Here is a 21,020-nt window from a genome sequence, read left to right on the forward strand (position 1 = left end):
ATATATACCGTATTAGGCCACTAGCACACTATGTAACTAATAGTATATGTAATTCGTGTAAGTGATCGTCATATAGGCCATTATGTTGCATTAACACGACACATAAGTAGGCTTTATTCCTCTGTATATGTTTCAATAGCAGAGTAATAATCAGAATACTGGCATACTAACTACACTGTAAATATTACGGAGACTACCTGATATCATACTTAAATAATTTCTAACCTGATCATTTCTATTTTATACCATAATCATATATCTTTGAATTCTTATTGGAATGTCTAGTGGTGTCTTATTTAGTGTGTGCGTGAACCTCTTTAGTTTAAATGAATGTGACCAACCGAATTAGACTATTTACCGCATTTGTTATCACATAAGCAACACGACGTGTGCCACATGTGGAGCAGGATCAGCTTACCCTTCTGGAGCACCTGAGATCATCCCTAGCTTTTGGTGGGGTTCGTGTTGCTTATTCTTTAGTTTTCTATGTTGTGTCATGTGTACTATTGTTTGTCTGTTTATCTTTTTCTTTTTTAGCCAAGGCGTTGTCAGTTTATTTTCGATTTATGAGTTTGACTGTCCCTCTGGTATCTTTCGTCCCTCTTTTAGCTTCCGGTTCATATATAGTGCGGACAACTATGAATGGGGTGTTTAAACTAACGTCACTAGAACACACCCGCGAAATCACGGGCATTCAGAGTGTGGTTGAAAGTATGTAAAGTGTTGTAGGATTAATTTTTGTAAAAGATTTAATGACTGGATAATTTCAGGAAAGTCATAGGTACTTGGGGACATGACAATTGTTTTTCTACCCTCCTCCTTTTTCCCCCAAAAATTCCTTTTCGTTCTTTCAATTTCAATATGAACATACATTTAGTATATTATGAACACTTGAGAATACTATGTATATAGTGTGTTTTCTTTTTACTATCAATTTTTAGTTTACTAATCAATCCACGGCGGTCATTGATATATTATATAGACCCTCTCCATCTAATATACTTAGTGACCCGATGAATTTTTGTAAAAAAATTCGGACTGGAGAATTTCAGAAAATGTCTGAAAAGTCATAGGTACTTTGGAACAGGACAATTGTTTTTTCTTTCCCGAATACTCCCTTTTTTTCCAAAATATCCATTTTTTTGTTTTCTATTAATTTCAATAATATTAGCGTTTAACACTATATAATATATAGCGTTTATCTGTATATTATGAACATTCATTACTATAAATAAAGTGTATTAGCTTTTTGCTGTCAATTATCAGTTTAGTAATCGATCCACGGCGGTCATTCAATTTGACATATTATATAGACCCTCTCTATAAAGTTAATAAACTATGTGACCGCCGTGGATAGTAAACTTGAAAATAATAGCAGATAGCAATACACTTAATTCATAGTATATGTATGTTCATAGACTTCAAAGTATACAGAAAACAAAAACCGGAAGTCTAGTCTGACTTAAAATTTTGTCCAATGACAGAAATAATGTCCAGACACCTTTTTTTTTCGTTTTCCTCCCAAAATAACCCATACGGAATAATCATAAGAATGGATGACAAACAGGACTATGCAGGGTACATATAGGACACAAATGCATGACGATTAATTTATTGTGGAAGGACGAGAAGCGACACACAAAATGAAATCTTCTCGTTTAATAGTCTAGATTTGTTTATAAATTTATTTTAACCTATTTTTAACTTTTCGTTGAAAAAATAATAACTAACGTTATCATTTTTGGGTGACAATTCTTAACAGTTTAAGGGTCCAATACTACTGTTCTACCTTATATACCCTTAACACTTTCAAAACGTGTGAATTAATTTTACCGAACAAAAGGACGAAAGAAAACTTTGGGTTTATATTTCGATAGATTTAAAAGAATCTAAATTGAAAATGAAATAAGTTTTTAGTAGATTAAAACGTTATAAGTTCATATTTAATTTATCCAATTTTTTTCAAATTTGTTCAAACTGAAGGTAAAAACATTAACGGTACCAATTTTCCTGCACCAGATGCGCATTTCGACAATACATGTCTCTTCAGGGATGCTCGTGGCCTAAATATTTGAAATCCAAAGCTTATATAAATGTTTTTCATTATATAATGCACTGTTTTTGGTTCATTAAAAAAGGAGGTTCAATAAACAATGTATGGCACTACAAACTGTGAAGCCTTTGATAAAAGAGGGGCGAAAGATATCAGAGGGGCATTCATATCATAGATCCAAAACAAACTGACAACGCCATGGATAAAAATGAAAAAAGACAAACAGACAAAAATTCTTAACAAGACACAACATAGACAGATAAAGACTAAGCAACACGAACTCAACCAAAAACTGGGGTGATCTCAGATGCTTCGTAAGGGTAAACAGACTAGTTGCACCCGTCGTGTTGCTCATGTTATTACAAACGCGGTAAGTAGTCTCATTCGGTAGGTCATATTCGTGAAACGGGAAAGGATTGTTGTTACGACAAAAGGAACATATCCGATATCATCTGTGAAACGGTTATTCCATAACGGTCAACCGGATATTCCGTAACGGTAACGATAAGAAGTTAATTCGTCATCAGCGGTTTGAAATGTATAAAAACTGGTGTTTTATGGACACTGGTACACTTTATTTATCAATCACATGGCATTATACGCACTTAGGTGTTGCTTTCAGTACTTTTATACATTTTAATTATCAATGGTTCTTGGGTATACTTGATGAAATGGCATCGAATCACAAAACAGGAAGGAACCTGATGTTCAGTGGTTGTCGTTTGTTTGCCATTTTTGGGCCCTGTATAGCTTGCTGTTCAGTGTGAGCCAATGCTCTGTGTTAAAGACCTTACTTTGACCTATGATGGTTTGCTTTTACAAATTGTGACTTGGGTAAAGAGTTGTCTCATTGGCATATATCTTTATATTATTAATCCAAAATTATTTAGAATATATTTTTACCTTTGAATATGCGGAAATTCGGGAGATCAATTTGGTAAGGTTAACCTTAGATTTTACAACATTCTTTAATTTGAGGAATTGCAACAAATTTGTGTATATATCCCGACAAGCCAGAAACAATGTTATTGGTCGTCTTATATTAGAATGAAATTCAAAACAGTGTGGCTGTGGCCATTGATTGACATATTAAATTCATCCATTGACTGGTACAATTTAGGTGAACGTTTGTATGTAACGACCACTGCTCACTATGTACTTTTTAAAGAAACTTAAACTATGAGGACACTAAAGGTTCTCAACAGCTTAATAAAGTAATTCGAAAAATTAATCAGAAATAACACGATGTTTTGATTTATATCAATTATATAAATCAAAACATAAAGGTTATTCCTGATTAATTTTTCGAATTATTTTATAATTAAAGGCGTTGAGAAACCTTTGGTGACCCCACAGTTTAAATGTCTATAGTTGGTACGTCGTGAACAGTGGTCGTTACAGACAAACGTTCACGTAAATTGTCCCAGTCAATGGATGAATTTAATGTGTCAATCAATGACCACAGCCACACTGTTTTGAATTTCATTCTATATCTGATTGTCGCTTTTTTGTTTTGTTTATGACAATAAGTACTGACGGAAGATCTTTGATAGTCTTTGTTACATGTATCCACAACTTTTCTGGACTAGAAGGAAGACATTAGTTGAAACCCGTATTTTGACTCCAAATTGTATAGAATCGGGTGTGTCTTTGGATTGCTGTAAAATTTTCGTAAACCAAACAAGACTGTTCTTTTATTCATTTAATATAAGGCATGTTATTCAACCCTACGATCAAGTGTGATTTTAATATTCCTATCTGAAACCATAAATAAATAAGATCAGTTAAAATTTCATATCAGTGCAATTTACCCTACAGCACAAAATAAGTGACGGAACATTTGTGATTGGAAAGGATAAATCCTTTCAGTTTCTTTTATAACATACCTAATTAAATTCAAATAAAATTTTATAGAACGAACATTTTAATTCGGTTGAACCCATTAAATCAAGCAAACGTTTAAAAATAAATACAAAATTTCAATACACATCTAAAGGATATCTAGAGGCACATAATTCTATTTAAATAAATGTGCCAAATCCAATAACATCCATATTTATAGTTATGCATCTTCTTGTTAAAGTTAATGGTGATTATTTTTTCAACTTTTGTACAAACATTAACAAAAATTGTCAATGATAATGTTAAAATAAGTTTCAAAATTGCAAAACTCGAAGCACAATTAGTGCAAACCAGAGTAGCGATCTTAAAGGATATTTAAAATTGGGGATTTCTTTCTGTGACGGATACTGGTGAATTTGGTCTTGCTGTTGTATACTTTAACGGGTGCTGACAATACAGTTAGTTATGGTTTAAAAGAGGGACGAAAGATACCAAAGGGACAGTCAAACTCATAAATCGAAATAAACTGACAACGCCATGGCTAAAAATGAAAAAGACAAACAGACAAACAATAGTACACATGACACAACATAGAAAACTAAAGAATAAACAACACGAACCCCACCAAAAACTAGGGGTTCTCGTGTGCTCCGGAAGGGTGAGCAGATCCTGCTTCACATGTGGCACCCGTCGTGTTGCTTATGTGATAACAAATCCGGTAATTAGTCTAATTCGGTAGGTCGCATTCATGAAAGGGAAGAGGATTGTAGTTACAACGTAAGGAACAAATCCGATATCATTCGTGAAACGGTTATTCCATAACGGTCAACCAACTCGTGATGGCGTCCGTAAAATTTACTAAGGGATGATTTCAACTTCACCATTTGGAACTCTTGGTTTAATAGCTTCCTTGTAAGCAGCAACCCTCTATCAAGAAAATCATGATAGGAAATGCAAGCACGGGAATATCGTATCAATTGGGAGATATATACCCCGTATGCAGGTGCTGCTGGAATGTTGCTACTTAGAAATGGAAAGTTTAACTTAGTTCTGACATTAATGTTGGGATTTAAGACCAATGATCGTTTCAATCAAGTTAAGGTTAATGGATTATAAAAGATATCGCCTGAAAATGAAACTGCTCTTATACTTCAATGTGATCTAAATCTTTGACTTAACACATAAAACATTGTTCAAATGTTCTTAGCAAGTCATCATTCATAAAAGAGGAGCGAAAGATACCAGAGGAATAGTCAAACTCAAAGATATATATACTGGACTTGGTCTATTCAAGGAGGTTGTATGATTATGAGAAACTTCTCATATAACCTCCTTAGTTTATTGCATGTATTGGTTCAAGGAGGGGCGAAATATATAAAAGGGACAGTCAAACTCGTAGCTCGAAAATAAACCGGCAACGCCATGGCTAACAAAACAAATAGACAAACAGACAAATAATAGTACACAAGAGACAACTAAAGACTAAGCAACACGAACCCCACCAAAAACTGGGGTTGATCTCATAAATTAAACACTTTTAGTTCAAACGTAAAACCCGGCATATATAGAATTTGGTTGCTGTAAAGGATGTCGGTTTCCCTGTAAGGATTATAAACACGTAGTCTCGTTCGGTAGTAATTGGGTCGGTAAATCATTAAAACTACATCTAGTGAAATGATCCTCGCGATTATTTTGTAAGGGGTCCTTACAATGCCTGTTGCAAGGCAAAATTGATGTCCCTATCTAATATGCTCTCATTTTGCAATGAAAAACATTTGTTATATTCCTGACTTGTAGCCATACCAACTTTAAATAAAAGTCATACTATTAGTAGCCATTCTATCTTTAAATAAAAGGTAAATATTTGTGTCACAAACAGTTGAAGATTATTAAGAAATATATATACATTTTATGTGATTTATTGTTCTAGTATCCAAACGCAATCGCATCAAATAACATATCGTCTCGGGGGGAAGTCAATATATGTACTATATGTATGTAGATATAGCCTTATGCACAAATTGCTTTTGTATTTATAATTTGTCTCTTGGGCAGCTGTTTTTAAAAGTGACCTTCCTATAATGTTTTATTTTACCTTTATTTTACTTTACGCCAGTTTGATTTTATATAATTTGTTCAACTGAAACGATACCATCACAATATGTTTACATTGCTGTTTACTTGTGACAAAGTCAGATTAGTAATTGAAATTAAGAGTTTTAAGTATTTGAAGAAGTATGTCCACATGGCAACGGATAAATTATTCAACATTTCATAACAGTTAAAACAGAGACATATATATTGTATCATATGTCTCTGGTTAAAATAGACCATTCCAATTTTATAAATCGTAACCGATAAATTATTTAGCGTTTCAGTATTTCTGATTGAAAGGAGCATGTAACATTTTTATGAAACGTAATATTTTTATGTGCCTACGGTATAAATTGCTGAATAAATCGAAATAGGAATAACACGGCTGCACTGATATTTCATTTGTGTGATCTTTGTTATTGTTATTTAATATAATTTGTACTTTAATAACTATCACTTATGTTTACTTTTTTTAAATTGTTATTTGGATGGAGAGTTGTCTCATTGGCACTCACACCACATCTTCCTATATCTAATTATGATATTGTACTGTGTATGTTTATTTTCAAAATACTGTTTGTACATGAATAACTGTCACTTATGCTATTGTGTTTAAATATGATTTTTTTGTGTATTGCTAATGCATACATTCCTTAGTGTCACCCTTACAAGTGTTACTATGACCCAACTGTCTGTAGATTAAAAACAATTACATGTTTAGTGGATTATAACGCAAGAAAGTCTGAATACATAGAATCATATTCAAAACAGTGTAGCTGTGGCCATTGATTGACAACCTTAAAGTATCCCATTGACTGGGGCAGATTAGGTGAACGTGTGTCTGCAACGACAACTGCTCACTACTTACTTATTATAGAATTTAAACTGTGGGGTCACCAAAGGTTCTTAACGCCTTTAATATTAAAATAGTTCGAAAAATTAATCAGAAATAACTTTATGTTTTGATTTATATTATTGATATAAATCAAAACATCGTGTTATTCCTGATTAGTTTTTCTAATTTCTTTATTTAGGTGTTGAGAACCTTTTGTGACCCCACAGTTTAAGTGCCTTTAACAAGTACATAGTGAGCAGCGGTTGTTACAGACAAACGTTCACATAATCTGCCCCAGTCAATGGGATAATTTAAGGTTGTCAATCAATGGCCACAGCTACACTGTTTTGAATATGATTCTATTTTAAGAAATTATTTTATTCTTTAGACATTAATCATAATTACACCTATATTAGAATAAAGCTAAGATATAAGGAAAATAATAAAGATAGTTCATATGAACTAGATATTGTCTTAAGGCAACTATTGTGTATTTTATTTACAATGTTATATACATATTTGAATCCTAAAATAAAATATTTTCTCTAAATATGTAACAAATAGCTAAACTTCATTATTTAAATGCCCATTTAAAAAAAAATATAAAACATCTCAGACAGACTAAAACACGTTTTTCATATGAAGGGAACTTATTTTAATCGTTGATTTGCGTTCTTACGTACTAGATATTATAGACAATATCTAAACGTTATAATGTTTTGGTATGTAGACAAAGCATGAAAAGATAAACAAATTTAAAATAGAATTAGATCTATTTCAATCAAAAATTGAGTTAAGACCTTAGTTGCCAATGTTGTTTTATTTTTTCACTCTAAGATATAGAAGAGCTTCCCAAATGCGTTGTATATAAGAACGCTTCCTAGTTACTTAAAAAGTAGACCGCTACATGTGAGATCTAGAGTGAAAACAACGACCATCATATCAACTCAAAACGAAGTTAACTCATTTCAAGACGTTTCATGATTAAGTGTCATATTATATTTTTTTCAAAGGTAAACAGACAAAAGACGAGGAAAATATGTAATTTATACAGAAACCAAGCAGCCCAAATAATTAAAAGACTGTCGCATCTAGAGGATAGTCTCAAAAAAAAATAAATAGACCATTGTCTATACAAGGTACAATAAACTAAATCGTCTCAAGTCTACAAAATGTGAATAAATCAAAAATAAACAATCAAATAATTTAAGATCTCAAAACCCATACAGCAATAGAATATGATACTACTCAACGTAACATTTTATAAATACTAAGCTATGCTAATTGCGTCTTGAATCCTAAGATAAATAGCTTAACAGCAAAAGCTAGACTTATTATTTATGTAGGTGATCAAATAATAACGGTTTAAACTGTACGATGGATTATTTTGATTCATGGTTTCGAGTGTACTTATTTGGACGCTCTTTGATAGAGATCGAGCAGTATACTCACTAAATTTATTTGACTAAAAATATTCCTTTAATATAAATAAAAATTATATTACGTTAAGAAATCCCTATGAACACTTATCTGTATCAAACACTTAAAGCTAGAACGATTTTGTATTGTTACATGTGTACAAGTGTGTCAAAGTAACACTGGCAAACTCTTCTGTTACTTCTTTAAGAAGTTAAACAAATACCATTTTATATGAACTCTTCACTAGAGAAATCTAGTTTTTATAAAGGGCCTTTTAAATGTACAAAAGTTTAACTAGACATCCGTGAAGGACTATGGCAAATTACTTACTGATCCATCGTCCTTGGTAAAAAAATGCCATTTTACAACATCTTGAGAATGTTTTAACAGATGAAGCGCACTAATCCTCAATTTTTAATGCAAACTCATAGACAAGTAAATTTTGGTTAAAAATGGTCTGAATATATTTCTCTTTCACCAAAAGTTTCATTTCTGCAAAATGTGTTTAAGTAAACTGTGAAACCAAAAGGACTTTGTTGTGTCAGAGAAGGGCTTCTTTTACGTTCTAAAATGGAGGGAATGAATGTTTGATCTGACATCTTAAATTAAGGTTATTTCCGGACTTTTATTATCATCTGTTGTTAGGGTTCGGATTTTTATATAAGTTAAGATAAAATTGTAGAACTACTAGACAAACATATTCTTTGACTTTTTTTAATAAAGTGAGTTGAGTAATGATAAACTCTCCCTCTTTTATAGACTTACAGAAGTAAACGTTAAAGGTAGCTTTAAATATACCAAATAATGGTATTAACAAGACAGGTACATGTAGCATGAGCTGAAAAGGAACTGGTTTTCTCATTTTTCCGTTTCCTGTTAACTTGCTTTTGACTTTTTGTCTATGATAATTCTTTGGCCTTCGTATTGCGTGTGCTTTTTCGACTCAAGATTTAGATTGTACTTTGGTACGCCATTATTTTCTTGCCTATTACATGTATGTGCCTGAACAAGTTATTTAACGTAACAGACAACTATTTGTTTAACTTTATAGTAGTTTTTTTCTTTATTAAGGTTTGAAGGATTATGTTTGAATCACGTGTTTGTGTTAAATAAATTAATAAATAGTTTTGTGCCAGACTTACCATTCGGAACCATATATTTACTGTTACAATCTGTTCTCTTTCATTCTGTAACAAATGATAATTAAAGGTGTTAAATCATATTTAAAAGAAAAACTGAGGCTTTCAAGGTAAAATATGTAGCTTTTTACGTTTTCAATGTAGTGAAGTTGAGAAGATAAAAACTACGTTCTTTATTCTAACATTATATTTATTTGTGCTTATTAAAACAAAGCATTGGCATTTCTCGCTAATAAAACTACAATAGCTTATGTCCCATCATTTATACTTTACGTTATTTTTATTTATCTTTTCTATCTGGAAATAAAAACCCATTAGTAATTGTAGGTATCAACGACTAAATTTTCCGTTTATCAGTAGGAAAATATATCTTATATCCCTGCTTTTTCCGAAATAATACCCTAGTAATTTTAAAAAAGAAAACAACTATTTGAACGATAAAACAAACAAAAAATATGTTTACAAATCAAATTCATATCAACACATGTTGTATGATACATTACCATAAAATGCACTATTTATATACCTTATTTTTATGCTGCATTGATTCTGAATATAGAGAGATGGGGATAACATCTATGCGCTATCACTAATGTATAATGTAATTTCTACATCCTTGTTTCCGACAGAGTTAAGATATAATCATAGATCATACTGCTGATATGTTACCTACACTGCCGCAAATATGTATCACATTAAATTGCGTTATATGTCTAGGAATACAGGTCCATTTATCCTATACATAAATGTACTTTAACCTTTTAAATTTATCTATTGGGAACAGTGCATTATGGCCACGGTAACGTTTTACTACCATGAATTAACGATCTGAAATTTGTTGATATCGGAGGGGAGGAATTATGATATACATACAAACAAAAAGGTATACGACAACTATCCAACAGAAACTAAATGAAGATGTAAACAACTACAGGTCAACACGGTAGTCCTTCAAAAATCAGCAAAGTCCATATCGTTTACTCAGTCATTTTAAAAGACTACAACATGACAAACTGTAAAGCATTGCAACTGGTATAACCAACTATGCATGTACAATAAACACGAAAACAAAATGACAGACCAACCAACGACACTCACTGAACTCCGGAACATTATTGACCTAGACATTGTAATATATATAAAACATGTTTTGTTCTATTCAAAGCATTTACAATCTTTTTTTACTGTTAATGTTTCCTTATGGTTTTGTTTGTTAAATATATTTTGTGTCTGTTTATACTATTTGTCACAAACTTATGGTTCAGGGCTCATATATATGACAATAAATATTTGAATTAAATTGAATTTATAAATGAAGAGGTAACTATTTAATTTATACATTATGTACGATTACAAGACTACTACAATCTCATAAGAGACATGTTCTCACAAAAGATAAATATAAAACTGCAAAACTTCAAACGTGTAGGAATCAAATAAATCAATTATTTTACAGATCAACTACATTTTTTCGAAGAATAATAATCACTAGAATTGCTTACTCCTGAACTTATTTTTCCTACCCCGAAGGAGTATTGTTGTCAATGATATTACTGATACTCTCTGTTCTAAACGTTAGCCATGTCACAGCAGTATGCTCCAAGATTTTATTTCCTAAATATAGTAACAAAGCTTTATTTTGTATAATGTCAATTTCATCATGGAACAATCAGTGGTCCATTGCGACAGAAATTTTCTTGTGGACTTATTTTTGAAATCGTTTGGTGCAGAACCTCTTAAATTCTAAGAACAGAAATATTAAGATTGCGTAGTTCTTTAATTTCACATTTGAATAAATCGATGATGTCTAATCATTCAACAATGATCGACATTTCCAGTTTGTTTTTCAGTCGTTCTGTTTGTAAAGCGGAGCTTGGGAATTTTGTCAGTTTTTAACGATTCCTCTTTTTTATAATTTATATAGCTTTGTATTTTCGTTATTCAATTTTGATTCAGTGTCAAGTTGCATCGCAATTTTCCAAAGATCTTAACACCGCAGCATTTTGTATGTGCATGTCGCAAGTCAGAAGTGCCTAAATAATAATGCATACTAGTTCAGCGAAATGGAGACATACTTAACTCCGAAACATACAAATAAATTAAAGTTAAAGAAAATACCACCACACACATAACTTAAAAAAACTAGAGGTCCCTGACTTGGGACTGGTACAAGAATGCGGTGGGGTTAAACATATTTTGTGGGATTTCAACCCTCCACTATACCTAAAGACAATGTGGACGAAAAACAGGAATACGCACAGTTAAACGCAGTTCACAAGAGTCCGATATAAGAATAGGAAACAGAAAAAACTAACCAAAAGGAGAATGATAAACAGAAATTAACAAAGGACTTTCGGCAGTTACTGGCATGCCAGCTCCAGACTTCATTTAAACTGATTGAAAGATTTTGTCTTCTTCAAATGCAAATCAACCACAAATACATATAAAAATAAGAAGATGCGGTATGATTGCCAATGAGACAACTATCCACAAGATATCAAATGACACAGACATTAACAGCCAGAGGACATACATGTAGTAAGGCCTTCAACAATGAGTGAAACATAAACCACATATATATAGTCTGCTATAAAAGTCCTGGAAATGATAAATGTAAAACAAATCAAATGAGAAAACTAACGGCCTAATGTATGTTCAAAATAATAAATGAAAACAAATTGATATATAGTAACAAATTACAACCACTGAATTACAGGCTCCTGATTTGGGACGGGCATGTACATAATGTGGCGGGGTTTAACCAGTTTTAAATGTGCTACCATCCTTCAATATAGAACAGTGGTGTAACAGTACAACATGAAAACAAAGTATAGAAAAAATCCGTTGAAAAAGACTCAACTCGCACACCATAAGAAAAACTATAAAAAAAAACTTATCAGATTGTACAAAGTAGATAATATCTCTAACAAAAATACAGATTGGACGTGGCAGGGTACTTAAACATCCCCAGAGCAAAAAATAATTCGAATGGCATTTTATTAGCACGTTGAAAACAAAGGTTGTTCAAGAAATACAATTGAATGCGATGTTTTGACACTCTTGAAATGAGAGTAAATGCCTGAAAAATTCCAGCAGAATATTTATGTCTTTAATGAGTTCTTCACAGACAAACCTTATGCTTAAATACAAATAACATTTATTATCGCTATTTTACGAAATTTTCCTTTGTTCTTTCTGACTGATAATTTCTTTCTTCAGCAAAGTAGAGTGATATGAAAAACTATCGCTAGAAACGCGGGGCACACGTTCCGTTATCAATGAAATTAACTTCGTCATAGGTAAAATAGCAATAAACAGATTATCATTAGTTATCTTAACACGAATTTTTTCTCACTATACAATTTTCTACTATGGTATATAATGAACTTGTTACTTACCACATCCATAACTTGTCTGAGTGCCGTCTGCAGCTTAACTGTAACATTCCCACCATTTTGACAAACTGGTAACAAATCTATCGTATAGTTCGTATTCATAAATAGATGTTGATACAACTCTGTTGTGAGTAGCTGTGATTGTGCCAAGTACATCCCTACAAAACAGGTTTGGATTATGCACAATATGACACATAGAGTAGATGTATACATTGCGAAAGTATCACTGCTGTTAACTTATAATGTTATACATTTTTCCAAGTTTATATTCTTCCTCACGACACCTGATAAAACTACAATGATAAATTATCCATTTACACATGGTGGATCATCGTTTGTGTTGATATCTGAATCAGCATTCTGTTATTTCTCATCGTTTGCTAGTATTAATTCCAAACTATAATATAATGCAAGCAATATGAACGATATTCATAATCAATATTTATTAATTATTTATTTAACTAGAAACTTTCATTTATTAATTTACTACGGATTTAAAACAATCGTTCAAAACTCCAAATCAGTATTAAAACACAGGTTTTTTTTTCAAATTTCCAAGCCCATTTGTTTCTCCAATTCAACATTATTTGAGTGTCGACCAATTAAAGCGAACAGCATAACTGATGAATTTCCACAACTATAATGATAGATTTTTCTATTATTAATTTAGCAACTACAAGTATAGATATTCTAACTGTTATTAATAATAGACGTTTTAATGAGGTGATTATACGAATAGAACTCAATGTCATTTAATTAAGTAAATGTTCCCTGACATGATAATTTCATTTAGAGCATGGTTGACGAAGAAACATACTGATTATTCACTGTCACAAGTTAAGACCTGATTTACACATATTTTACGGATTACCCCTTTTTTAATATATTTTCAAGTTCCGGGTATTTGTTGCAACATTGACTACACAGTTAAATATTTAGAAAATTTTTCTGAATAGTGTGTATGATACACACTATTCAGAAAAATCCTTTCACTTGTGTTCATCTTGACAGATAGATTTGTTTTTATTTCATTTGAAAGATGTTTTCAATAAAGATAATTATGTAGGTTTCATCACTGATAGTATGCTTTTTGATCACTGAAATTTTGACACACAAAACCTGATAGTTTACCGCACAAGTAAAGGATTTTGTAATTCGCAATGAAAATTATTTAAAATGTCGGCTGAGGCATTATAAACCCTCACCTGGGGATGTCATACTATACATCCCGCCTGAGACCTGAATACCATATGATATTCTGATTATGACATAACAATGATAAAAATCCTTTGAATATCGAAGTGCTATCTATGTTTAATTTCAATATATGAATCTTTAAATTTTTTTCTCATATAATAGAGAATAGCGTTTACTAAAAGGTCATTATTGATTAAATTCGTGAATCATAAATATATTTCACATATATAACAGTGTAAACATGAAAGACAAGTAGAACTTTTTGAACCAGAAATTATGTATTTCCGTAACTTGAAGTCAATTACTAGGATCCGAGAAAAGGACTTTTGGTCTAACACATATGTAGAACACAATTTTGAATCTATTACAAAATACAATTCCTAATGGTAAATTATTATACAACAGTTGAACCTAATTAGAACAAGGAGCAAGTGAAAATTCAAAAGTTGGAAAGACGTTGAGACAATCATATATGTATTAAGCTCGTTCGCCACTGCTTCAGCACCGCCATGATCTAATCATAACATTTCTAAATAAAGAAAGTAAACGAATTCTAAACAAAGTAAATTTTTGTATGTATGACAATTGTCATTTAGAGTCTTTCACTAAGTTGCTGTTTATAAGTGCTAAATATTCTGAAGGAGGTTATTCTTAATCCTTTATATATTAAATCTTTCATTCGGATACACTTCACCAACTTTCTAATATAAAAAAGAAGATGTGGTATGATTGCCAATTTCTAAGGCTGCTTTATAGACTGACCTTCAACTAGAAACTGACTTTAAAAACAAGTTAGTCAAAGTTCAACTGTTACCCTTAATGTTAAGAAACAAAAATAATACTTTGAATATTGGTGAATAAAATATAGTAGTATTCATTAAAATATAGTTGTATTAATTATTTTATGAAGTCTTATCGTATAGAAATAGTTAAAATCTAAACGAGAGAATAGATGGTCCAATATCCTTAATGCACCTCAAAACACGTTCCAATTATAATATAATGCAAATTAAAAAACTACATGCAATTGTTATTGGTCATGATTCTATTTTAAATAATTGACGGATCTTATCCATTTTGGTGTATTTGAAGAGTAAATGTAAAAACATTGGAATTGTGAAATGTTTTTAAAAATTGAATTTATTTGTGTGATAAATATTTTATACTACAGTAGTAGAGAAACAGCATCATATATAGGGCCTTTCGGTTTTTCTAAATTATGAAAAAATGTAATCACACTTGGTATCCCGAAAATAAAACAACATCTATGAAAATATATCAGCTTCAAAACGAGGCACAATTCATACTTAGTATCCAAGTTTACGAAAATATAAAAAAGAAGATGTGGTATGATTGCAAATGAGACAACTGTCCATGGGAGACCAAAATGACACAGACATTAACAAGGCTACTATATATTATCACCTACATGAAAATAATTATAAAAAAGAAGATGTGGTATGATTGCTAATGAAACAACTCTCCACAAGAGACCAAAACGACACAGAAATTGACAACTATAGGTCATCGCATGGCCTTCAACAATAAGCAAAGCCCATACCGCATAGTCAGCTATAATTTTGCACATATTGACCCAATGCAAATTTGTAATTATTGTGATATTTTTTAGATATTTATATCTGACTAGTTAACAGGTTTGCGAGTTGTTAATGATGTTGCATGACATGTTTTGCAATGACACTATCGTATATGCAAGGAATGCTCGAGATACTAAAAAGAACGTTCCTTTGTTAATCATTTAACTTATAAAGAACACTTGAAGTTCGGAAATAACTTGTACACATAGCTCACTTCTCCAACACCCACATCCCCACGCTCATCGTTATCATTAGCTTTTTCTTTTATCCCCATACCATATTGTACAATGTTAACGCTATTAGAAACCACTTCACATATTTCAAATATCATAGTAAATAATCTTGAATACTAGTACATTTTATTTGGACCAATCATCAAGGTAACTTTTGAAAAATATTAGGGTTATTCCATAACGGAATCCTGTCCACTTTGAAAAGAATTTTATTAATTTACTCTACTGTACATTTTTTTTTATTTTGTCGAATAACGATGCTTATATTCTTTAAAAGGTAAATTTTTCACGAATGGAGATAATATTCCTGACATAGATTGATCACTTGGTTGTTTGTGGAAAGGGTCAAATTACCATGCGACGCTTACGGTTTTATAGTTTAAACATATTTTATTTGCTGAATTAAAGCACAATGGATTAGACACAAGTAAATCATACTTATGAAGTCTTCTCCATAATACAATATAAAGTTACAATAATAGTATATTAATATAATGGACATGCATATGAAACAAACAGTTTATACAATATAATACTAGCTTTCATAGGTGAACAAAGAGGAGAGAAAGTAAAAAGAGAAAGAGAAAGTTTGAAAAGTTGTATAATTCTGTGACGATGACTTGTGAATTGATGACAACGATGACGTTCCGTGTCAGTAATAATAACGCTCTATCAAGGCATAAGAAATCTGTTTGTCCTTTTTATGAAATTTTGAACATGTTTGAAAATTTGAATATTTTGTTCGTTCAAAAGTTCCAAGTGTCCGCAAATTAATAGTTTTATATCTAGAACAAAGTTTTCAGATAGCCAGTTAAGGTTATGGAATAAGGTTTTTCTACCTAATGTGTATTTTGGGCAAACGAAGAAGTAATGGTAGACATCCTCAATATCGGACCCACAATGGCAAGAATGGTCATTTTTTGGACCTTTTGAATTATAGCTCCTCATCTTTTATATAAGCTTTGGATTTCAAATATTTTGGCCACGAGCATCACTGAAGAGACATGTTTTGTCGAAATGCGCATCTGGTGCAAGAAAATTGGTACCGTTAATTTTATTATAATATTAGCTCTAAATAGGTCATTATTTAAGAATGAAGCGGAACATCGCAATTGCGTTAAGATAATATTTAATTTCCTTGGGCCGTATAAATAAAACGTTTCAATTTTACATAACAGACTATCGTTTTTTAATTCTTTCTTAAATTTAGAAATAGAGTCGACACTGCGAATCTTTGGATCAAGTTTATTCCATTCACGTATAGTAGAGGGAATAAACGATTCACTAGTAAGGGAAAGTCTACAAAATGGAACAATAATATCATGAGAACAATAATATCACGTTTTTAAAAATGTCAATAAAAAAAGCAAACAATGCCCTGGGATAAAAATCAAAATGAATGCCTATCAAACTATGAAAATATTAAACTGATTTCAATAGTTCCATCAAATTCAAACATGTAAATATTACAGTGTCAATCAAACATTAACTTCATAGTTCAAAAGAAAGAACAGCGCAAAAAAATGAAAAAAAAAAAAAAATGGCATATTTTTGTATTTATATTGATTCACTCATAGGGTCTTTGCATCGGAAATAAACATATTAATTATAAAACCAGTCGTTGACATACTACTGGTTATGTTCTTCTCATTTATTTCATGAGGGTATGATACTACACCCCTAACGAGAGGGATTGTGCTTGGTTTTCATTAGATGAAGCCATCATCTTTCAATCAGTTTAATTAAGGTCTGGAGTTGGCATGTAGGTAGCTGCTTTAGTATCCCTTTGTTAATTTATGTATTATTGTCATTTTACTTAAATTCTTTTGTTTCCTATTTTGAAATCGGACTCGGGCTTCTTTTAAACTGAGTTTAACTGTGTGTTGCGGTGTGTTTCTTTATTCTACATTGGCTAGAGGTTTGGGGTAGGGTTGAGATCTCACAAAACATGTTTAAACCCGCCGTATTTTTGTGCCTGTCATAAGTGCTGTGTGTTTCTTTATTCTACATTGGCTAGAGGTATAGGGGGTTGAGATCTCACAAAACATGTTTAACCCCGCCGCATTTTTGCGCCTGTCTAAAGTCAGGAGCGTCTAGCCTTTGCGAGTTTTGTATTTTTTTTTCATTTCAGTTTATTTTATGTATTCGGAGTTTAGTATGATGTCCATTTACACTGAACTAGTACATACTTTTATTTTGGGGCCTGTTGCGTTGAAAACCAATGGTGGCCTTCGGCTGTTATCGGGTTGTTGTCTCTTTGAAATATTCCTTATTTCAATTTTCCATTTTATACATAACATGATGCAGTTGATATAAGATATAATCAATGGGGAAGGAAGGAGAATGAGTTCTTCATTGTTTTGTTTATTTTTACTTTTTATACCACATTAACACAAACTTCGTAATCGTTTCAGGTGGTACATAAAACTACAGGGAGATAACTATGTAAAAACCTGCTGAACGTAAAAAAATCACATATGATTGTTAAGGATAAATTATATCAAGCTTCTAAAAGATCAAAATTAGTGTTTGTCAAACTGCTAAATAAAAAAAAAAAAAAAAAAAAAAAAAATCCGATGAATGTGCGGTTCAATTTTGTTTTTAATTTTCATATTTTTGTCAAAGGGTCAAAGTAAATATATTGTCAAAATTTTATGAAAATTAAAAGAGCCACATTAATGGAATTCAGTCAAAGTGTTTGGTACCACTTTTAGTCGAAACATGACTGAACTATATAGTAATACAAAACGTACATTGTATAATAAAAATGTTTTTGCCATTTTTCTTTATATTTGATAGAAAGTAAACTGGCAAATAACACGTACTATGACTTCAAAGTTGTTTATTATTTACTTTGGCATATTAAAATCTATTGTTTTAATATAAAGATTTTAAATGAACTCTTACTTTTAAATCGATTTAGTTTCGTTTTTTTATAATTCTTTTATATGGCCTGAATACAAAGAAATAGTAATTTCAGAATTTTTAAAATGTGTAACTTTAATTATTATAAGTAAACTGTATTTTAATCAAGCAGAAAATGTAATGTTAAAATGATTCGCAACACGAAAGTTGGTATTCTTGATGATTGTAAGATAAAGAATTTTAATGATTTATCGCTTGATTTTTTAATTGGTACGATTTCTCCTAAATATGGTTAATATGTTCAGTGAAAATCAAATGTACATTGTAACAAATAAATGAACATGGAGGTTTTGAATAGGAAAATATATCATATCACAAGTTGACAACAATCTGATTGACAATGAACTTGTATTTTAATCAGATTGTTCACAACCACTAGAAAATAGAGGTATATAAATTAATATAGGGTAAGGTGCTCTAATACGGATAACTAACGATGTGTTAACAAACTAATTCCACGACATGCTATATGTTACACATTTTTCTATTTTTTTTTTAAAAGTTGAAATGAAATGCTACAGACGTAGGAAAAGGAATACATGGAAAGGAAGTCTTAAAAATTTATTCAAACTTGATTATAAATAATGGTTGTCATTTGCATTTAACTGACTTCGTTTAACTATAATAATGAAAACTGACACTTTAATTTTGCAATTTTTACTCACATGTGCATACACGTTTTCGTATTTCACTATACTGCCACACTGTAAAACATTATACATTGTAATTTATTATTTTTAATTGCGTATTTTAAACTTAACGATAATGTCTCAATAGTTTAATATTACACTTCCCTTATCAAGCCAAGTCTTGTATTAAACAATGTTTTTATAAATTTTATTTATGAATAATTAAACTACAAATGTATTGACATGTATATCAGCAATAAGGTCCGGGTTCATCATAAAGATCTATCACTGCCAATGTATAATGATTTAATGTTCAGAAAACCGATCTGATCCGTATTTCTATGCCGACAGTAACGAAGTTGTAGCTACTGCCGGGCTGACACCGTTGTTAATCATCCTCGGGGACGATCAGTGTTACATGTATATATTAATAATATTAAACGGCACCAATTTATCGTTGCTGGACTATTTATCTAGAGGTATTTAAAACACTTGAATGCAAATTTGTCCGCCATTACATAAAATCACACAGGTTCCCGTAAACTTTGACATCATAATTCAAAACATTTGACGTCACAAATTAAAAGTGATTGTTACTTGACGTCATATACCTTATAGATAATATTTTGAAAATTTGACTATCAAGATATTTGAAACTTTAAGGTAGACAACTTTTGAGATTAAGCTGAAGGCTTCACAATTTTGAACAAAGACAAGCAATGGGTGAATTAACACAGTAAGATGATATTCCATACACAATGAACCGAAGACACATACTAACTGAAGTGCAACCGATGAAATATGAAAAAAAACAGGGGGTCACATATTGGTAAAAAATATCACCTCTAACTTATATAATTTAAAATATAAATAAAAAATATTTTCAAATAAAATATAAACACACAAATGAAGATGGGGGACCCACTCCCCCAACGCCGGTGTTTTCGCCTACATGATTGAAATTTTCTCAATTGGCTATATACAACTATAAACTATATAATACATAAGATGAAGATAATCGCTAACGAGACAAATATCCACAAGGGACCAAATGACACAGAAATAATCAGCCTATAGTCAACAATATGTCCTTCAACAAAGAGCAAATTCTATACCGCATGCATAGTCAGCTATTATAGGGCCCGAAATGACAAATGAAAAACAATTCAATCGAGAAACCTAACAGCCTAATTAATGTACAAAAAGTGAACAAAAACAATTTGCAAAACAGCCACAAACGATAACCACTGAATTACAGGCTTCTAACTTGGGTTAGGGGGTGTTTCCGCTTACATGTTTAACCCCGCCACATATGTATACATTCTAGAGGTATATTAGATAGGGTAAGGTGCTCTTTATACGGATCACTAACGATGTGTTAACAAACAAATTCCATGACATGCTTTCTTATACATATTTCTATTTCTTATATAAGTTAAAATGCCACAGACGTAGAATATTTATCCATTTGTTTACATGCACAAATTTGTTCGCGGATACCTTGTTGTATATAAGTTGGTCCAAGGAGTGACATACAGTGGCGATCACTTCTAACCTCTCATTAGAACTGTCAGAATAATCTTTCATAGGAACTGTTCTAAACTGTCAAAGAACAGTACAATGTCTACCATAAAACTGTTCTAAGTAGAACTGTCAGAATC

General features: G+C 31.4%; 1 protein-coding gene across 1 annotated transcript in view; it reads right to left on the reverse strand.

Moving 5' to 3' along the window:
* The window catches only part of LOC143073252 (neuronal acetylcholine receptor subunit alpha-9-like), a 53,942-nt gene that overhangs the window by 18,298 nt on the left and 14,624 nt on the right, over positions 1–21,020 (reverse strand). The window contains exons 2-3 of the mRNA XM_076248661.1: positions 12,781–12,935; positions 9,386–9,430 (exon numbers count right to left, since the gene is read on the reverse strand). Coding sequence (XP_076104776.1) covers positions 9,386–9,430; positions 12,781–12,935 — 200 coding nt within the window. The remainder of the gene's footprint in view (positions 1–9,385; positions 9,431–12,780; positions 12,936–21,020) is intronic.

This window comes from Mytilus galloprovincialis, chromosome 4 (assembly GCF_965363235.1).
Source record: "Mytilus galloprovincialis chromosome 4, xbMytGall1.hap1.1, whole genome shotgun sequence".
Classification (NCBI taxonomy): Eukaryota; Metazoa; Mollusca; class Bivalvia; order Mytilida; family Mytilidae; genus Mytilus; species Mytilus galloprovincialis.